At 50.3% G+C, this 19,740-nt stretch overlaps 3 protein-coding genes across 3 annotated transcripts; 1 reads left to right on the forward strand and 2 right to left on the reverse strand.

Annotated features, from left to right (window-relative positions):
• Positions 1-60: 60 nt before the first annotated feature.
• Positions 61-1,385, forward strand: N7473_004833 (Mov34/MPN/PAD-1 family protein). Its single transcript, XM_057150773.1, has 2 exons — positions 61-213; positions 286-1,385. The coding sequence occupies exons 1-2, from the start codon at positions 189-191 to the stop codon at positions 1,260-1,262; spliced, it is 1,002 nt and encodes a 333-aa protein (XP_057010883.1). The 5' UTR covers positions 61-188; the 3' UTR covers positions 1,263-1,385.
• Positions 1,386-2,832: 1,447 nt separating this feature from the next.
• N7473_004834 (putative cell division control protein Cdc25) lies at positions 2,833-6,685 on the reverse strand (the record flags this gene model as incomplete). Its single annotated transcript, XM_057150774.1, has 3 exons — positions 2,833-3,170; positions 3,265-3,481; positions 3,536-6,685. 3 exons carry the CDS (start codon positions 6,683-6,685, stop codon positions 2,833-2,835), a joined length of 3,705 nt encoding a protein of 1,234 aa, XP_057010884.1.
• Positions 6,686-13,472: 6,787 nt separating this feature from the next.
• Positions 13,473-13,742, reverse strand: N7473_004835 (uncharacterized protein; the record flags this gene model as incomplete). Its single annotated transcript, XM_057150775.1, has 1 exon — positions 13,473-13,742. One exon carries the CDS (start codon positions 13,740-13,742, stop codon positions 13,473-13,475), a length of 270 nt encoding a protein of 89 aa, XP_057010885.1.
• Positions 13,743-19,740: the final 5,998 nt, after the last annotated feature.

The raw sequence follows: 19,740 nt of genomic DNA on the forward strand, positions 1-19,740 counted from the left end.
CCCTGATTCTGCCCACAATAGCCCCACCGCTTCTCTCCACGCTTCATCACTGCGTCGACAAGCTGTCCGTGATTCCCCTCCAAGATAACCTTATCGTTGCTTCAACAATCTCGCATTCAAGTTTCTATTCACTTCATACTCTCTCTCCCAATCATCACCTCTCTGTCTTCTCGCCACCGTCTACAAAAATGCAGGCTGCACAGCAGTCCTGGGGTTAGCTTCCTTCTCCCTCCTCAATCACAGTGACAGCTAGAGCTTCCAGACTAACCACCAAGAGAAATCCAGAGCTCGAGAACGCCATCAGCATATTCGACCCCCAACGCGATGCCCTCTATCAGTACGATGAAGCCACACAAAAGTCCCTCAACGCCGAACGGCCCTGGGCCACAGACCCGTACTACTTCAAATCGGTCCGCATCTCCGCAACAGCACTATTGAAGATGGTGATGCACGCCCGCTCTGGCGGATCTCTAGAAGTCATGGGCCTGATGCAAGGCTACATCCTGCCAAACACATTCGTCGTGACGGACGCATTCCGGCTACCCGTCGAAGGAACCGAGACTCGCGTGAACGCTCAAGACGAGGCGAACGAATACATGGTGTCGTATCTGCAATCGTGTCGGGATGCCGGGCGGATGGAGAATGCCGTGGGTTGGTACCACAGTCATCCCGGGTATGGCTGCTGGCTATCCGGTATCGACGTAGCCACGCAACAGACACAACAGATGACGGGACCGTTTGTGGCCGTTGTGATCGATCCGGAGCGCACGATCTCCGCCGGCCGCGTGGAGATTGGCGCATTCCGCACTTTCCCGTTGGACTTTACTCCGCCGAAGGAGGGCCATGAAGATGATGAGTATCAGACTATTCCGCTCGGCAAGGCGGAGGATTTTGGCGCACACGCAAACCAGTACTATTCCCTTGAGACCACACATTACAAGAGCTCGCTCGACACTGAAATCTTGTCTCTTCTTTGGAACAAGTACTGGGTCGCGACGCTCAGTCAGAGCCCACTCTTCACATCGCGGGACTACGGCAGCAAGCAGATTATGGATCTTAGCCAGAAGGTGCGCAAAGCGGCGCGGGGTATCGAGAATAGTGGACCGCGGGGTGGTTCGGCTACAGCGAAGGATCAGCAGCTGGATAAGGTTGTACGCGGTGGACAGCGCATTGTATCGGAGGAGGTAAAAGGACTCCTGGCATCTGAGGTCAAGAGGAAGCTCTTCCAGGACATCGGGGATCAGTCGACTCCAGCATCTTAGAGTTCACCTGCTAGAGATATTCAGCAAGGAGACCTACCTTTATTGCATAGATATTGCTACGACTGTTACGCTATTGAACTTCCCATTTATTGAACTAGAATCGATGTCTGTGACACTTGGCAGAATAAGCTTCTTATTATCTTGGCATAGACGGACGTAGATTTGTCATGGCTGCATTCCTGCTGATAAGAAAATGATATAAGAAAAATGATCTATCACGAGCTTAACACATACTAAGTGGATAAACCCTGCACTATGTATTTGGAATGACCCAACATTCGATCCAAGGGGGAACATGCATCCAAAGATAAAGTCTGATAGGTATAGACAGATCAAATTCTATTCACCAATAGCACGGATAAGACAGGGTATAGACCGGATGGTTATTGAAACAAATAGATACAGAGAAAGCAAGACGGAAACCAAGCATCCTGCTGCAATGATACAGTCAGAGGAAGAAAAAGCTTATCCAACATGAACGCAACCCACAGGTCGTAACATATCATTATAGGAAATGGCATGGAGACATTAACCCCGAAGAAAGAGCAGCCGCCTCACTCCGGCGGAAACAGCAAGGGATATGTAGAAACCAAGTAATCACAAAAGAGAAAGGTAAAAGTAAAGAGGCGGTGTCGACACAGCGGTCAAAAATATACACTGTGACCGGTATGTGCGACAGTGAAGTACATGGTAAATGGTAAATCTGGTTGTGCACCAGACTGGAAGTGAGGAGGCGGATGGATCCGTGCTGGTCAAGGAGGGAGAAAATAACCCTAGTCGGATCCCTAAAATCCTATGTCGAAAAGAATAATAGGAATATCGAATGCAGGAAGCGAGGGTATCGGGCTTGCAGCGTGGGTTCATGCATGCAAGAGGGCGACTGCCGTGACGGAGTCGGATGAGCAGTTGGAATGATTCGTTCATGAGCGCCGTCGTATCCCCACAGGGTCGACAGGGTCGCGGGGCTCCATGCAAAGGATTGAAAGTGAGGGGAGGAGGTGCATGATCCCGATGCTTAAGCAACACGGAAGAGGTCCGGCTAAAGTGCCGGCGAACCATGAGGGTAAATCATGAGGCGCTCGTGCGCAGACTAGGATGTCTTGGGCACGGTCGCAACGGCCGGCATCTCCAAAATGGGGGCCATCACGAATCCTGCTAGTCGCAGGATGGTGAGACCAATTGCTGGTACTGGCGACCCCTATGCAGCCACAAGCTTTCATTGGCGCGATTCGAGCGCATATCGTTGTGGCGTTGGAACGGCCACGCCCACGATCCTCGGTGGGTTGACGGCCCCCCGCAGGTGCAGCTTTGACAGGGATGTCTCCGCCACACGCTTACAGGAAACCAGACTCAGAGAGCAATCTACGGGGTAAAAAATCAAAACCGGTTAGTCTCAACTTCCACAAACTTTTGAAGCGTGTTCTTTTCTTTGTTCAAACCAGAAAAACAAAATCAAAAATCATCAAATATGAGGTCAAATTTGGGTATCGCCGAAAAGAGCTTGACACCTTGCCCGAAAAAGAAAAGAAAAGGAAAAGAAAAGAAAAAATCAAACAAGGCTAAAAGAGGATCATCGCAGGATTGCAACGGTGCTTGCAAAAAGCAAAGAGTTTTTGTCTCTGGCGGCTTGTTCGGCATACCTTGCAATCTTTTCGTCTTCTCGTTCTCTAGGCTCGATCTCGAGACTTCGGTCGTACATGTCGTGTACATCACCTGAGGCCTGCAGGTTGCTGAGGATGTAGTCCTGGAGTTCCGGAACTGGTTGAAGGAGATACGGAACGTTCTGGTACTGTTGGATATCTCGGATAACCTCTGCGGTCTTGGCACGCTTGTTGAAGTTAATCAGTTCCGACGGGGTAAGCGAGGGAATACCATCCTCGATAAAAGTCAAATCCGTAAGGTAGACACCTAAAAAGCGTAAGCTTCGAGGCCCACTGACAAGGGGAAAAGGTGGGGGCCAATCAAATAGATGGGGGCGCTATTTGCGGTCACAAATTCATACCAAAGAATGGAATACATGGAGGATTGGCAAGATGCAAAGTCTCACGGTATTCGCCAAAGTTCTTCGTGCTCGCCATGAGGCGGCGCATCTGCTCCAGAATAGCAGAGGTGCGACCACTAACCTGGCCCCATGTCCGACCCAAACGGTGGATGGGGGCAGTTCCAAGGGCCGAGATAATGGAGGTGAGGGTAGAGTAATTGTTGAGAGCGCGGCATTTCTGTTTTCAAGGATTAGCAAATTTCATTGGGTAGGCAGAAGGGACGCCACGTACATCAGCCACGTTAACAAAGTGCTTGATAACCACCACACGCTTCTTGACATCACCCTGGGTCAGGATCATCTCCGCAACCCAGTTGGTCAGCTGGTTGGAGTGCAGAATCAAAGCCTTGACATTAGAGGCCGGTTCCGGCTCATCGGGGCCAACCTTCTTCTGCCAGGTCTTGTTCAGACACTCGGTAGGCCGAATCTTGGAGTAAAGGCGCGACTCAATGATGGTCAACTGCCGAGCAAACTCCGTGGGATCAATATCGAGGAACTTCAACTTCTTCATGTTCTTCGGGATGATTGGTGGCGGCGCAGCGGTGTTCTGAGTGGGTACGAGACGCTTAACGGAAATATCCTGACCCCGAAGTCGCTGTTCAATAACAGCGAGGAGAGTAGGAGCTCCTGGAGTCTTGGTGGTAGCAATAGAATCTTTAGTGAACGCGTGTACACGTCGCAATAGATCCATGTTCACTTCATCATTAGACTCCATCCAAAAATGGTCGAACCAACTCTTGAGGATGTTAACCACACGGAAGCGGATTGGCTTCTGCTTCCGATCAATCCACATTTGCATGTCATCCGAGTTCAATCCGAAGGGAGGCTGGATGTTAAAGCGTTGAACGAGCATTTCGAAAAGTTCAGATGCAGAAGTAAAGGAGCGGTAGGTTAGGAGGAAAGTGTTGTTGAAGGATGCATCAAGCTTGTCGTGACGGGTAAGATGTTCAACCAAGCCAGCCAGTGTTCCGCACTTGAGAATTGGCATATCTGCCTTGGTGTCATAGAATACCTCTCCTTCGTGATCCATGTTCAAGAACCAAGGAGTCTCTTCTGGCTCTCGGACGGGTTCCCGAACGGGCGGTTCACGAGTAACAGTAGTAGGAGGTGCCTGGCCGAAGAATCGCTGAGCCTTGTCCATGTTACGGCGCACCTTGTCGCCACCAAGAGCGTAGGAGGAAGGAATGCCAATGGACTCGTTCGCGATCTTGGCTTGGGATTCACTACGGGCATGAGCCCCCTTAGACTCATCCACTTCATCCAGGCGACTTTCGCTACGCAGTGTGGCTGACTGGTCGTCGGGAATCTGCTCAAGAAGTAGAGACAGCGAGAAGCCAATCTGAGAAACGAAATTCTCTAGTTGCTTGGCCACCATGCGAACAGCAGTGAGTCGGTCATCAAGAGAATCGCCGCGCAGCTCCGCCCACTCATCTGCCAGAGGGGCAGAGACTGCCTGGCAGCTCAGGATGAAATCACCAATGGCATCATAAACGCGCTGCTTTTGCAGACTGAAATCAACCAGTTGCGGGTTCTGAAAGCTGGTTCCCAGGGGTACAAGGTTGATCGACTCAATGGTCGAAATCCAAGGACGGAACTGCTCAACCACCTTGATTGCGGCAGCCGAAATAGCGTCCGAAATCTCGCCATGTTCATGGGCAGTGACAATCTTTTGGTTGAGGGCCAATTTTTCTTCCAACCGACGGATACTTCCGACGAACGACCTCCTCTGGACATCAATGTGGTCCAAAAGAGCCGAGTCGAGAGAGACCGAAGGCTCGGTACGCGAGTCACCACCCTCAGGTACCAGGAACGAGGTCGGGCCAGATGCATTGAGCGAAACTCCGTTATTCTGCCAGCTACCACCACATGAGCTGCCACTGACGAAGCCAGGGACGATACGGGTAATGGTGTCCCCACGCTGCTGTCGCGCGACGTCCACATAGCCGTACACTCCTTGCATGACGCCATCTGCCTCCTGCAGACATTTATTGACCGAGTCAGAACCTGGCCAATCAGCAGCCGCAATATGTGACGAAAGGACCAATTTGGAGAATTTAGACATCATATCCCGGAAGTAAGGGTACAGAGCCTTGTTTGTGGAGATGATAGACGGGTTGCCTGAATGGTTATCCGTCGTATCAGATCCAGCAGCCAGAAGCATGCGCAGGTGGTCGGAAATGTCTTCGGCCCTTCGCACGTATTCAGATCGGTCGCGAGAGAAGAGGGCTTGACGGTAAGCCTCCACAGCATAGCGCATGTTGTCGACAAGCAGGGGCCATGTCACGGGAGCCGTTAAGCCGTCATCCACAAAGTGTTGAGGGGTACCTGAGGAGATGGAAGGTCGAGAAAAGCTTTCAGCAATAGACGTGTTGGCACTCGTCGGTGCCCCACTGCTGAAGGTTGCCTGGCTCTTCATCGATGATTGTTGCTTCAGCTCTTTGGAAGCGGGTGGGTAGAGAGAATCCATGGAGGTCGCAGGCGACACACCGTCCATGAAAGACTGGCGACGACGGGACATCGAGTCTTGCGAAGCCAGCATCAAGGACTCCCCTTCCGCCTCCGATGCTGAACCATCGTATTCATCCTCGTCTCGCTCAAACCCGCGGGCCATCAACTCAGGAGGCGGTCGAGTCTGGTCGGGCACGAAGAAATTCGTCCGGTCCCGGGGGCCAACCTCGTTCGTCGCCGGATTCTCAAATGGTAGCTCCATAGTCGAATATCCTGTGAGTGTATTAAAATAGAACAGGCGGCCATCGGGAGTCGCCTGGGGGATCCAAAACGCTGCCTCTTCCTGCTCTTTCGGTGCGGGAATACCCTCGATGGGTAGAATAGGCTGCGAGTCGCGCAGGTTGCCTTCAGAGTCCAGCTCCTCATCCTCCTCGTGTCCATTGCCGTATTCATCCTCAAGTCCGGATTCTGGGCTCAGTTCCGTATCTTCGTGGACGTGCGTCATGTGCTCACCGAAATCGTCGGCCTCCGTGATGATCGTGCAGTAGTTACTCGGAAACCAACCGCGGGTATTATCAATGACTCCATCCCACCACCCAGTTTCCAACTGGTTAAGGACCTGGATGATATCCCCGCGGCGAAAGCTCAAGCTCGTGTGGTCGTCGGCATCGTAGTCGTACATGGCCCGCACAAAGAGCGCGGGCGGCTCGGGGCTGACCGCATATCCCGTAGCCATTTTCTGTTTTATAGGGGAGGCACTCAGCCGATCTGAATGGTGAGAGATGCTGGTTCCTCGGCCGCGATAGCGAGAGGCGGCGGTGGGGGTGGTGGCCTGTTCGTCGGTGTACTCGAAAGCGGTCGCAAAAGCACCGGCCTTGGAGGCTAATACAGGTCCCGTCTCGACAGCCAAATCTGCCGCGCGGAACTCAAACATTAAGGAGCGTCACTCGCGGCTGCAGCGAGAGAGAAACACCCTTAAGGGAGAAAGTGACCGAGGGGGGGAGGGGAGTTTGGTGAAGAGGGGAAGAACCTTTGGACTCTCTCTCAGTAACCCCCGTGGCTCATGGCTTTTTGGGAATTTGACGGTTGAGGAGAGAGGGGCGGGTGGGTAATTTTGTAACCCACTTTTCCCGGGGGTTGGATAGGATCAGACGAGGGAACGATGCAACGAAACCACAACGTCAGTGATCAAAGAGATACCATGAGGTCAAACATGGCCATTATAGGGGAAGAAAGGGAAGAGAGTATACTGGGGGGGGAGGATATTCACTCTCCTTTGGGGGGGAACAGGATGAGAGAGACAATCAGGGTGGAGGCGGGACGGATAAGGCGTATCCTCCGTGGACGAGTCCATTCTGGCCGCGTATGGTTGTGACGGATAATACACGCTGGGAATTGGTCTGCTTGGGTCTACTGCGGGTAGATGTTACGGTTCATTACGATATATATTACCGTCAACGATTGATCAACGATATATTACAGAATAGATTACTACCGCGGTATTAAAGCTGTACAGCGCCTCAATACTGTAGTAGACTGCGTATTTTTGTACAGTACAGTATGGACTCTGTATGTTCTTGTTGATCTCGTCCAACAGTTTGTCGATGTCATATTATTGTTTGTCCACCCGGGATACTGTAGTGTCTTGGAATAATTCCTGTTTCCTTTCTCGTTCAGAGAACTCGGTATCACTATCAGATCATGATAGAGACCCCCAGCCAAGTGATGCACATCCGCTGTAAGCTGTTCCCCCTCCACCATATCCGCATAACCAGACCAATGAACATCCCAGTCCTCGTTATTCGTCCGACGGGTACCACCATAGGGACCGAGCAACAGCTATGCCATGTGGTACATACTACATAAGATACTGACATCTGTACAGAACAATACTGACAGGTTATCCCGGCAGTTTCTCATGATGACTTGGGTTCTCCGTTCTAACTGGCGCCTTGGCCAATCTGAGCCCTCCCCCCCAGGTCCATAGCATAGCGGAGCTCTCCATCGAACAGCCTCTAGATCGACCATGGCACGTTCGCGCTTTGAATTCCAACAGCCATTCAGGGGTTTCCGTTGATTGACTACTAGCTCGGCCCTATGTTTTGATGAACGTATGGCATGGTCAATCTGACATGCCCCGTGTGACGACCTTCCTCGTCTCATTGCTGTCACAATCCCCCGCGCCTCGGAGGGGCAGGGGGGATGTCAGATTGAACATGCCCAAATGCTTGCTATGACTGTTCCACTAGGAAATCCGCCCAAACAATACCCTCCAAAAAACAATACCTCCATCGAGACATATGCAACAAACCAAGGTTTATTGGATTCCATTATGATTTACTGACAAAATGCAGACCGAAAGCTTTTACGCCGGGTTTCGTTTCGTGAAAAGTGCGCGCGCCCCGGTGGATCGGCTGCGGCTCACGCTGATTTGACACTTGAGTGGACACGGCGAGCGTGAACTTTGAATATCGCTGTCCACCCGCGCGGCCCAATAAGATATCTCATGCTAACCTTGCTCTGGGGGCGTTATTCGTGTTCTGTTTCTCTGCTCCACAAGCCAGAAACTAGGGCATCCTGGTTTTGGGAGCTGGACGAGGCAAGGGATTTCCCAATGAATTGATGCCACCAAAAGCCAAAATCGAAACGGGCGCCACCGGTTCGGGGGAGGGGAATGCCGGCAGAGTACAACTCCGCGCGGTTAGACCAGAGAGGACAGTAACGAAGGGGGACATGCATGCTGCTACAGTCGCAGTTTACATTGATGAACAGACTGGCGCGCTACAGTGGCGCGTGAATTCCGGACCTTCAACTACAGTACCAGCTTCTAATCACCTTCCCCCTGTGCTCCTTCGGAGTAGTATGCAACCAGACTAGACAACATAGCTTACTGTCGTCTGGAAGAATCTCGGGTAATATTCTCACGACCACGTTCCTTGTCCAGAGAGCTCCAAGACAAATATTTTGAGTCAGTTTTCTTTTTCTCTCGCCCTGCACGAGCCACCACAGCAGAGAGGGAGGGGAAAAAGCCCCTCCAACCCAGCTCCAGAACGATTCTAGAAGGTCGAACCAGTGATTAAATTTCCATGTGGCTTGCATAGCGTCCGCTCAACCCCGAGGCTCGGGGTCGAGTCGTCTTTGGGATCGTGCTGACGTCCCCTCCCACCGTTAATGGTGGCTGCAGAGGAAACTCAGTCGTCCGCGTGGCAGTCTGGAGAAAAGTAAGTTAGCTTTTTGTGCCTTGCCCTCTGCCGAGCTGAATCTGGAGAGAGGCATTTTTGGGTCTGAAGGCATCGGAGAACTTCGGCCGGTTTGCTTGCCGGACCATATGCCGTATGCAGGAGACAGGGGCTTGTGCTTGACATCCTGGTCTGCGATGTGAGTAGTGATGCGATGGGATAATCAGGCCATGAGTTGGCTTGGTTGGTCACTATGACGCAGCGAGAAGTAGTAAGTAACTAGTGTCTCAAGTCCGTGCTTCGAGAAGCTGTATCTTCAAAAGGAACCACAACAATTGAATTGAAACGTATCCATAGTTGTGGGGTGACACACATTGGACGAGAAGGGCATTTGTATCCATGTTACACAATGGATTACTAGGTCATGTCACGGTAAAAAAACTGCAGGATTGTTCGTTGATGTTGGCGTGGAGTCGGCATGTTACTTTGGGGCCAGACAGGCTCTCCATCCATACGCGGTTAGAAGATTCGTTTCTAATTTGAGTTTACTTGGGGATTGAAATACTTTGTCATGATTCGACGTCGTTCATAAACGACGCGCCTTATACCTCCAAACTCCGGCATACTTTGACTAGTATATACTATCCAACACAAAAATACCTCGTCTCAGGCACCCCCCCCCCATACTCCATGCACGTTGGGCCATTAACTTTACAGCTCTCACTAACGGGTTTCAATATGTATCGGTGGTGAAGAGATGGACAAAGTGAGACACTTCACCTCTTCAGCTCCCCTTCTAATCTATGCAAGACTGTTGGCTACCAACACCGAGTGGTCATCTTGAACCCGACAGAAAGGAAACGATCCCCACCCGTGCAGCGGGCCGTTTGCCCTCGTGGGGAGTAACTGACCACGCAGCACACGACGAGCCCACGGAGAAGAAAACCACCGTCTGGTATCTTGGTAAGGCATACTGTACATCTTCGAGCCTTACGACAAGACAAAACTAGTACCAAAAATCCGGCTATTGTTCTGGAACCGACAGCGATGATGCCTGCAGATCAGAGTTGATCGCCTCAATCCGGCTGCGGGGTTAGACCCGGCACCCGTTAGGGACATGTGAACGCGCCAGACTCGATAGTTCTCCATGCCGATGAACTCAATCCCCGCGAATTACGATAGTTCCTTTGGCTGGTGGTTCTCATGGAGCCATGGTTTGACTCAGATGTGCATTCTAGGCCCTGGTGTTTTGCTTTGTTGTGGTGTGGATGCTCAAACTTGAGGCTCCATTTTCTGAATATTAGGGCCGTTTGGACGTCAGAGACGTTCGTTAGTCCGGCACTATCGGTTTATCGTGATTCAATGATTCAATATCCGGTATTCATGTATGTATATTGTATTCATCGTTTGAACGGGGAATTACCTGTTTTCTGGTTTACAATGTTCGTACGACATGTTACTGACGACTCATGGGTGTGTCGTCTTCCTCGGCATGTTGATCGATTTCGAATGTATTCTCGGCCAACCCAGGGAAGACCTCGGACTTGAAGTAGTAATTAGTTGCGTGCTTAACAACGATCAAGAATTGGTTAGTTCTATCGAATATGGATGCACAATGATAGGTCTTTTTTCATGGTACCGCATTGTGGGTGATCGATATCTGTGGGGTTTATCGAGGTATCCCAGATATATGTATCCACAACGTTGAACCAAACATCAACGACAGCATTATCTAAACCGACAACCACTTACATTACTGTCTATACCTACCTCACAACCACAGAAATAATTACAAGCCCGAATCAAGTTAAGAACCATTGCATAAGCGATTAGGATTAGTAGGAGCGAATAATGCTTTCCAGTCCCCAGAAGGAGCCAAAAGATTGACGTTACTAGCAACCCTTAAGAATCCAACATGGAGTACTTAATGCATAGATCAGGGGAATATACAATGTAGTACACCTACTTGATTTGCAGCGACCGACAAGAGTAGTAGAATCGGCACTGCACAGTGAATACACTACACTGATCACTACATGTTCATCAAGCTTCATTCCATCATCTCTTCACCATCGCGGCAAAAGGTTCCTACACATGCTGACTACTCCATAGATACATACCCTGATGTACCTCTCTTGTGCTCACTGCTTGGTAGAAGTCCGCGACAATTCAGGCACGGAAAATCATCACCCGCCGAGGTCAAATTTCGCCACTTGATGGTTCCGTTCCAACTTCCTGTTCCTTGCATGGGCGATGCAGGAACCAACCGGATGGAAATCCCAGCGGAGACAATCCTGCCGCTTAGTGTTGGGCCCAATTGCACCAATGAACCAATCCAGCGGTGCCTTGTGGGCTTCGTATCCAGCACCTCGGGACCTCATCCTAATCATCACCCAGCCTCCCCCCTTTTTTTGCAAGTTGGTTCTCCGTTTCGTTCCTGGTCTGGTCTTAACGAGGGATTATTATTGCATCACTACGGGAAATCATGAGGGATAATCCTTCAAAAACCAGTAATACACTGTATATTCATGAGCTCATCGTGTCTGAAGTCAATGAACGTGGTTCTCTAACCAGCTAAAAGTTCGATACGAATGGAGTCATCTCCACCCACACCTACCCACACCCCCTTCTTCGCTGCCTTCTCTTCCTTCTAACGCCCCCCACCACGACCACCCCACCATCTATCCAACTCGGCAATCCATTCGAGAACGCGTGCTTAGCCTCGTTGCCCTCGACGACGGGCGTCAGACGTTGAACCTTACGGAGGACGAAAGATTTCCGGGTTCTCCGTTGACAATTTGACAATGGCCGAGCCCCTCCATTATTTTGTCTCATTATTCATTCTCGAAACAAACTAACAATCGAACTACTAGTTTTTAACCAACCAGCTTGATTGCTAACCACGGAGTTCCTTTACCAGATTGTATATCGATGGGATAGTGAACTAAGGGGACGTGTTCCACCTTTCGAGAAAATTCGACGGAACGACATCCCCGGCGCGAGGCTTTGATGAATATGGAACCCTCCTTGCCCACTGGTGAGATCAATAATTGATTGCAGATTTCAGATGTACTCCGTATGCTGTACCAAAGAGCTGCACTCAGCAGCCATCGAGGTCAGCAACTGCGATTACAGTAGTACGAGGTACTCAGCAGAGAACTATCCCCTGCATCGGCCCTCCCCGTCCAGACTCCCTGGCAATCTCCCGGAACGAGGGTCCAGGGGAATTGTCCCAAAGGTGTTAAGTCTAAAACTCTGCTCGATGTAAATGCCACGGACAGAGATGTTGGAAGATGTACAAGCATGTATACATCGCACAAGCATGTACTCACCTGACTCAGGGCTTAGGTGGACTGGACTGGACCAACTGTATGTCCCGGCGGCCTTCCTGGTATTCCCTGCTCGAATCTGGGAGACCCATGAATCCTCGATATCAGAGCAGCAGAATATTCGACCACTGAGAGCAACTCTACCGTCTATAAAAATTCGTCCAGGACGGAGTATGTTCACCAAATATGCAAAAGGTACAGTAGCAGCGGCGCGAACCAAGGGGAGAATATCGCGGGAAGGAACCATGGACCGCCCCCTTTCCCCGGATGACCCATTCCGCCACGATCCAAGGATCGCGAAACTAAATAGAGCTAGTAATCAGATATCAACTTCGTCAATATTCAATATTCAATATTTGGCAAACTGGCGTGCACAATATCCGAAACCTCTTCAACTAGTTTATCGAGAGCAAGGACGAAGGCCAGGATGATGACAGATCTACAGAAACTATCGGTGTGCCAGATCCATTTGGCCATTTTGGTAGTGCGGCGGCTGCGGCCGACCTCCAAAGTCCAGACCGTTCGTCTCGGGACGGCACAGATAACTCCAGTTCGCAAACCAACCTGCCAACATGGATGAACCACGGGCTCCTCCACCTCCAATAAGCACACTTCACATAGAAACGGTGTGAGTTGACGATTCGAATTCACTGATGTTAGCCCTTTAATACGGGTAACGCCCAACTCCATCAAAGGCCTCGATCATGGACACGGCAACAAAGTTCAAGGATCCCTACTCCAGGCAGCCCCAATCTTTAGCGAAACACAGAAGCGATAGCGCGCACAATGGGGTCGAGATGTGGTGGCGAAAATCTTCAAAACCCAACTCGTCCCCCCACTGCCTAATTATGGATTCCCACACGAGATGCCGGCGTGAACAAGTTACCTAATAAGCCACCACGGCAAGAGTGGAGGATCTGTCGTGCTGGCGCACTGCATCCATCCTGGCCGTGTCATGTGTCGTAGCGGTGAAGCTGATGATGGGCAGCATCGCATGTCTGCGAGGGCCTGATCTGGAAATGGAAACCTCGAAAAGAAGACTCCGAACCTCCGATTGACACTGTAGAGCATAGTAAAGTACTGTAGTGATCAAGTCCTCACCGACATCCGCTCAGCCCGTCAAGATGAAATTCCAGACCGACCTGGCGTGCTACCTCGGCGGAGTTCCAACGGGGTTCCCATCCCTCCCTGGCTGGCCCTGTGGCAGCATGGCTCACTGGATAAGACTGCCGTGACTGCCGTTTGCCAGGCTAGGCTCTGGCCCCGTCGCGCTGCGCGAGGGAGTTGTCGGGACAATGAGCGCGCTAGAACTGGATCCCAGCCAAGGCCAGCCCGGCAGGCCGGTGGACATTAGTTCAGGGGCCGGCGCCGGGGAAGCAGGTCCCGAAATTCCAGCAACTGCAGTGGTGGGTTTCGGGGTGGAGTTGGTTTTGGTTTTGGGTTTGGGGGGAGAGAACTGGCGAGTAAGACTGGTTCGAATCATAACTGGTTGGATGGCTAGCTTGGTTATGGAGTGACGGAGTTACTTAACCTGGAGTAAGATAACTGGTGGGCGAGAGCCTAGTGGGTGAGCTGCGATCCCTTTCGCCGATCTTGGGAAGGTAAGGACCCGTTTTCTGAGACCTGGGTGCTGGACACGGGATGCTTCCTATTGAGTGAGTAGGTAAGCCGTGGGGAATGGGAATGAGGTTGAAAGGCGGCAAGGCCCTTGATTGAAGGGATTGGGAATGGTGGAGCGTGGATCATGGTCTCCTTTGAGGATCAACTGGCCAGCATCGTAACCTGTGGGACGCAAGGAAGCAGAGCAGAGCAAAAAGAACAGACGGGCGACTGGCGGTATACAGTAGTACTTCCGTACTTTGGACCATTATCAAGGCGGTCTAGTCACCGCTCAGTGAAGTCTTCATTTAGTCGTGACTAACTACTGTAGAGTGCAGTAGTGTTGTTCCTGCTTGGGTCGAGAACGTTGGAAACGGGGTCGGTCCGCTGCATCGGAAAGTGGATCGAAATCCTGGAGCTTCCAAAGGTCCCAGAGAGTTTCCAACTTTCCAAAGATATCTGTGCCCTCCATGATATTGCGGCCCACCCACCGCTTCCGCTTATGGGTGCGCCCTAAATCCCCGTCACCCCTAAATCCCCGTCACATTTTTACCATGCGTCTAAAAAAACCATCAAATTAGATAACTAGCCTAAATAAAAAAGATCTCCTCGCTCCAGGGCTACTCTAGCCGATTCGGTAGACCTATCAATATCCTCCTGGGGCCTCTTTGGCATATCCAAACCAGTAGCCTGCTTATACTGCTTCGCAAGCTTCCTCTCCTCCGCAGCAGCCTCTTTCTCCTTTCTAGTCTTGATTGACCGATTCGCATCGCGAACGCTTAGTATACCAGTTTGGCTAAGCGGTTTAACCTGGCGCTTGGTAATTGGGCGCCTCAAGGGCTCCTGAGCGGCCCTAATTCGCGAAACAGTCGCTTCCGCCATCATAAGCCGCTCGTAGATTATCCTGTGGTGATTGTGAAGCATTGCAATATCTCGCTGAACCTTCGGGTCAAAGGTAGCCACCTTCTTTGATATCTTCTTCTGATTCTTCTCTAGCGCTTCAATTGACTTCGGAGGGGTATTCTCCACGCTTGATGATAGTAAATTTGTAGGCTCCGGTGATGGAGTTCGGGGTTCTCCATGAGCGCGAAGATCAGGTGCGTGAAGAGGAGTAAATTCTAGCTGGCTAGCTAGTTTATCTACTATATTTTGGCCGTTGACTGGCCAAATACCACGATCTTTGAAGGATTGCCGAATAATTCGTTGGTTAAATGCCTTCGCTCGTACAGGCCCAATTACCCGTAGAAAATCCGGTTTACCACATAGCTGACCACCCCAGAAAGATAGCTTATTATTCATAAGCCGAAATTGCTGCTTATAGCTCAAAAATGGCTTACTATTAAGTGGCTGACAGAGATGTGTTGAATGAGGTATAAAGCCGAATAGTATAATATCAGCTAACTCGCATATCTCAAGGAATTCGAGGGTAAGATATACTCCGTGGCTATCAAAGAGTAGGAAGCGCTTTTCACCCTTTTTTAGACGGTCGGGTGTAGCAGTAGCTGAAATAAAATAATATAGCTATTCAGAAGCAATTTCATCAGAAATCCAGCCATTCGGTGAGGTAGCAGTAAGTGTGTTTAGAGGTAAATCCTCACTATTATAGAACCAGCTCTCTATAAAGACCCCGCCGCTTTTAAAGATAAATAGCGGATCCATTTGCCAGCCGTCAGCAGCAATACATTCGAGTGCAGTGATAGTTTCGCCTCGCTCAGCTTCAGCAAGGTCAGGGCAGTGCAATCTACCATTAATAACCTTACGAGACTGGCCCTGGCCAGGTTGGAAACCACACTCATCGAAGTTATAGACTAGCCTTGCAGGGATATCCTTTAGCAGGGTTGCAAGCTGATCATACCAGAAAGAGAGAGCCCCTGCATCTTCGGCTTAAATGCGCTTTGATTCCTTTAGATTCTGCTTCACTGGAGCGAGGGATAGGTGCTTTGGAAGGCGTGATATAAAGTAGTATGCCCAATTCTTGCCAACCGGCTGCCGACCCGCATCAGCGCGCGTAAGGGCCTGATTTGCCCACGCTTCTATAAGCTTTGCAGTAGGCGGTAGGTTCCAATCGCACATTTTGACTATCCAAGCAGTCAAAGCCTTCTCCTGATGTGATGTAAGCGCATTCTTGCGCGATTCAGTGGTAGAAAAGGGCGATCGGGCCTTCTTGACGCGATCGGCAAGGGTAGTTCGAGACACGCTAAATTCACGCGCAGTTTTAGCGATATTCGGCTTTTTTTGGTGTAGAACGGCTTTACAGGCCTTCTGCAGGCGATCCTCGTCAAAATTGGAGTATTTAGGCATATTGGGTGGTTGGGAAAGGGAGTTGAAATCGAATGGTAAAAATGTGACGGGGATTTAGGGGTGACGGGGATTTAGGGCGCACCCATAAGCGGAAGCGGTGGGTGGGCCGCAATATCATGGAGGGCACAGATACTCCAAGTCTCCATCGGGGTCGAATCAGGCCCCCTTGCAGAGATTCTAATCAATCCAGTTGTCTTCCCGACAAGTTGGTGAGGATTAGTTAGGGCTTGCTAGGCGTTCTGGCGAAACGCACCAGCTCCCCGGTTCACCGCATCTCAAGGATCAAGGCTTTGCTAACTTGCTAAGGCGTTGATGATCATCCGCGTTGTCCGCGGGAGTTTCGGGGAAGTTGGAACCGGTATTTTGCTAACAAGGGCGCTCAGAAAGAAAGTACGGTAGTATTGTATGTACTCCTTGAAATGAGATAGGTGTGCATCGTAGAGTACTTTTGCTGAAGAATTCAAAAGCATATCGCTCATTGCACAGGCAGGGAGAGGTATCTCAAAAGCCAGAAAAAGCCAATCTGATCGTTGATAGGTACGAAATATGTACCTCTCTACTCCGTATCCATCCATTTGTCCCATCAAAGACAAAAATGCGATCAATTTTCAATGGTCAACCACCGATTCATCGACAATTTCTGTGCCGCATCAAGGCGACCAATCATGGTCATTCTCATTTTTCTCTTCTCAGTCCCTCCCCCCACTCTCGAGTGAAGTGGAGGGGGCGTCGCCAGACGCGTTTCCCAAGTAACCAAGTAACCGCGTCGCGGTCCTTCGCGTCTGAGCGGATCGTCGGGCTCCCAATGATGCAGGGCCCCACGGTGGGAATTCATGAATCCTCCGGGTCGCGACTGGTGTTCTTCTTTTTGAAAATTTGCGGTGTATGTGCCAGCTCACGCGCATGGTTTTGGTTAAGCAGTTGTATGAAGTGGACCCCGAGGGGGAACCATATCGCTTGTTTGCCGATGCAGAGAATGAGAGATGATATTAGTTCAGGTTAGATGGATAGATAATGGTGGATATGACAGGTTTGAGTTGGACTTCATAGATCATAAAATGTATTCACAATGTCATGTATCCTGTCAACCTTCTACGTATCTCCATACAGAAATAGAAAGAACCGAGATGCGTCTCTATCAGATGATGTTATTCCCACGACTCGCGCCCCAAGTCGCATCTTGGGTGCAGATCCTCCTGCAGTCCGGCAGCTGATGTCTCGAGGGGCACGACGTAACACGGACAAGACAGCGGAGTACATGATAACTTCACTACATCATCAGCCCACTCGACAAGAGACACATCTCCATATACGTGAAGGTCATACAACGTAGGAGTCAAGTCCGCGACCGCATGATGAGAATGAGTGGTGTTCACTCTGTATAGGAATAGATATACTACAATATCTACAGTGTGTCTCCGTACTCCGTATGCGTTGCTTAGAACATAGCTGACTCTGTACGCCTCCAAGCCAAGGACGTGGCACAGTCGAACCGCCACATAGCGGGGCCACTAACGAGACTCTTCAAGCCTCGTTAGGACTGGCTGTGTCAAAAGTACCAAGCCGGAGTACCCCCAATAGTAACTCCCCGGGGCGAGACATGGGATGGCCGATCTGTCAATCAGGGGGAGACACGGAGGCATCACTGGTTCCATAGCCACATTGTTCCAGCTGAGACGACGGTAGCTCTGTGGCGTTGACTTTGTCCAGCCTATCCCTGACATTCGAGCCCCTCTATTTTGTGGATTCAATATCACTTGAGAGCTCAGAGACGAGGTCTGATTGTAACAAAGGAGGGATAGTTCCAGGCTGTCTAGCCGGGAAGAGGGGTGGTGCATGTGGTGGTGGTCCATCACTAAATGGTGGGCGGGATCGCCCACCACCACATGCACCTCGTTAGCGGCGGGGAACAGGAATCACGGCGGAGCCGATCGAGACCTTGCCTGATGGTCCCGAGGAAAAGATGACTAGTCGATGGATCATGAACGAAGACGTAGGGGAGTGGTCTAAAAAGTTACAGTTGTGACTAACTGACTGACTACTGACCCTTCACTCGACTGGTCTATCAGAAATACCTGGCACAAACCTGGCAAATTGCTGCCTCCCTTTCCTCCCTCCCCCTGTCTCATTCCCAACTAGCTCCCGTCTCCGACTCGGCTTGTCACCAATGCGACTGCAAGGCCCGACATACTCTTTTTTTGGTTTTGGCTGGACTATGTACGATCTATTCGAAATGTATAAAAATGTGATGTGCAAGATGGACCGATCCGATCCCGCGTAACGGTACGTTGATGCCGATCGGAGAGCTTCTCAGAGGAGGGGTTGCTCTGATGACAGAGAGAGGGGTAGTTCAAGTGGAGAGAGTTGAACCATGGTTGCGACCGAACAGGGCCACGATAGGAAGGAAATGGCATGATGACATGATAACGGCGGGGTAGACATGCGATCAAGGATAAGATAGTTATACAGTAGTATCCTTGACGTCGGAAACTTGATAGTTAATGAATTAATGAGGCTATATCATTAATAGTCAATAGTACGGAGTTAATTACTATAGTATTACTATTATAGCCCCCCCATCAAAGGATCTTCGACTCGCCCGCAGGGTGCCACGATCAAAGACACCAACTCGCCTCACATGCCAGCCACAACATTTCTATCGTCGATAAACAAAGGAAAAGAAGAGATCCATCGAGCCCTGCGATTACAGCGAGGGGCTATTGGCCCACTTTCTTTACCCTCACAGAGTCACAACAGTACTCGTTATTTTTCCTCCCTTTTTTCATTTCTTTTTTTTTGTGATTTCACGTTTTTCCTATCTGACTTTCTATTGATGAAGTGATAGTAGTCGGAGTGGTTTTTTCTTTGATCGCCTGAATGACTGATATTGCTTTTTTCTATCCGGTGTGTAGAATTTTGATTTTTTCTAGATTGTATACCTGTCTCGTCCGGACAAAGCATTTTTATGCTCTGTCATTTCTAGTGGGGGTGAACACAGGAAAACATGCCACTGCGTTTCTTTTGCCCCTCTGATAGATAATAACAGATAATCCAAGTATCAACTTGACTCCTTTATACTTTGTTTGGTAGCAATGTATATCCTGGACTATGTACTTCTGTATCATCCATCTCATCATTTCCTCCAAACCTAGACCCGCTCGAGAAACAAACGTCCGGTGGTCCCGACATGGTAGTGGATAGGGAAGGTCGGAGGAAGCCATGTGGGTTGTTCTTTTTTTTTACGATCGGGACAAATCTCTTGTCGTGAACTAATCATGATTTGAGACTAGGGCCGAGGGAGATTTGCGTTTGGGAATATTAAATATTATTACGAGTCGACTTCTGTATGGTAAAAAGGGGGCACTAACTTGATACGGGTGAGTCGCGAAGGGGACGCGAAGAAAGAGAGAGAGAGAGTTCCGAAAGGTTAGGTTGTGGTGGGAGGAAGGAAAAGTGCGTGGCCGGAGGAGGATCGCGTCGAGGGGGGGCTGGGGGTGGAGGAGTGAGCAATTCCCTTGTATCCTGTTTGTTCCCCCTCCTTGAGTCCTAAGCCGATAGTTTGCCCAAGTCACGTAAAATGA

The sequence above is a fragment of the Penicillium subrubescens genome (assembly GCF_028828155.1).
Source record: "Penicillium subrubescens strain IBT 31985 chromosome Unknown utg000003l_segment0_segment0, whole genome shotgun sequence".
NCBI classification, from domain to species: Eukaryota; Fungi; Ascomycota; class Eurotiomycetes; order Eurotiales; family Aspergillaceae; genus Penicillium; species Penicillium subrubescens.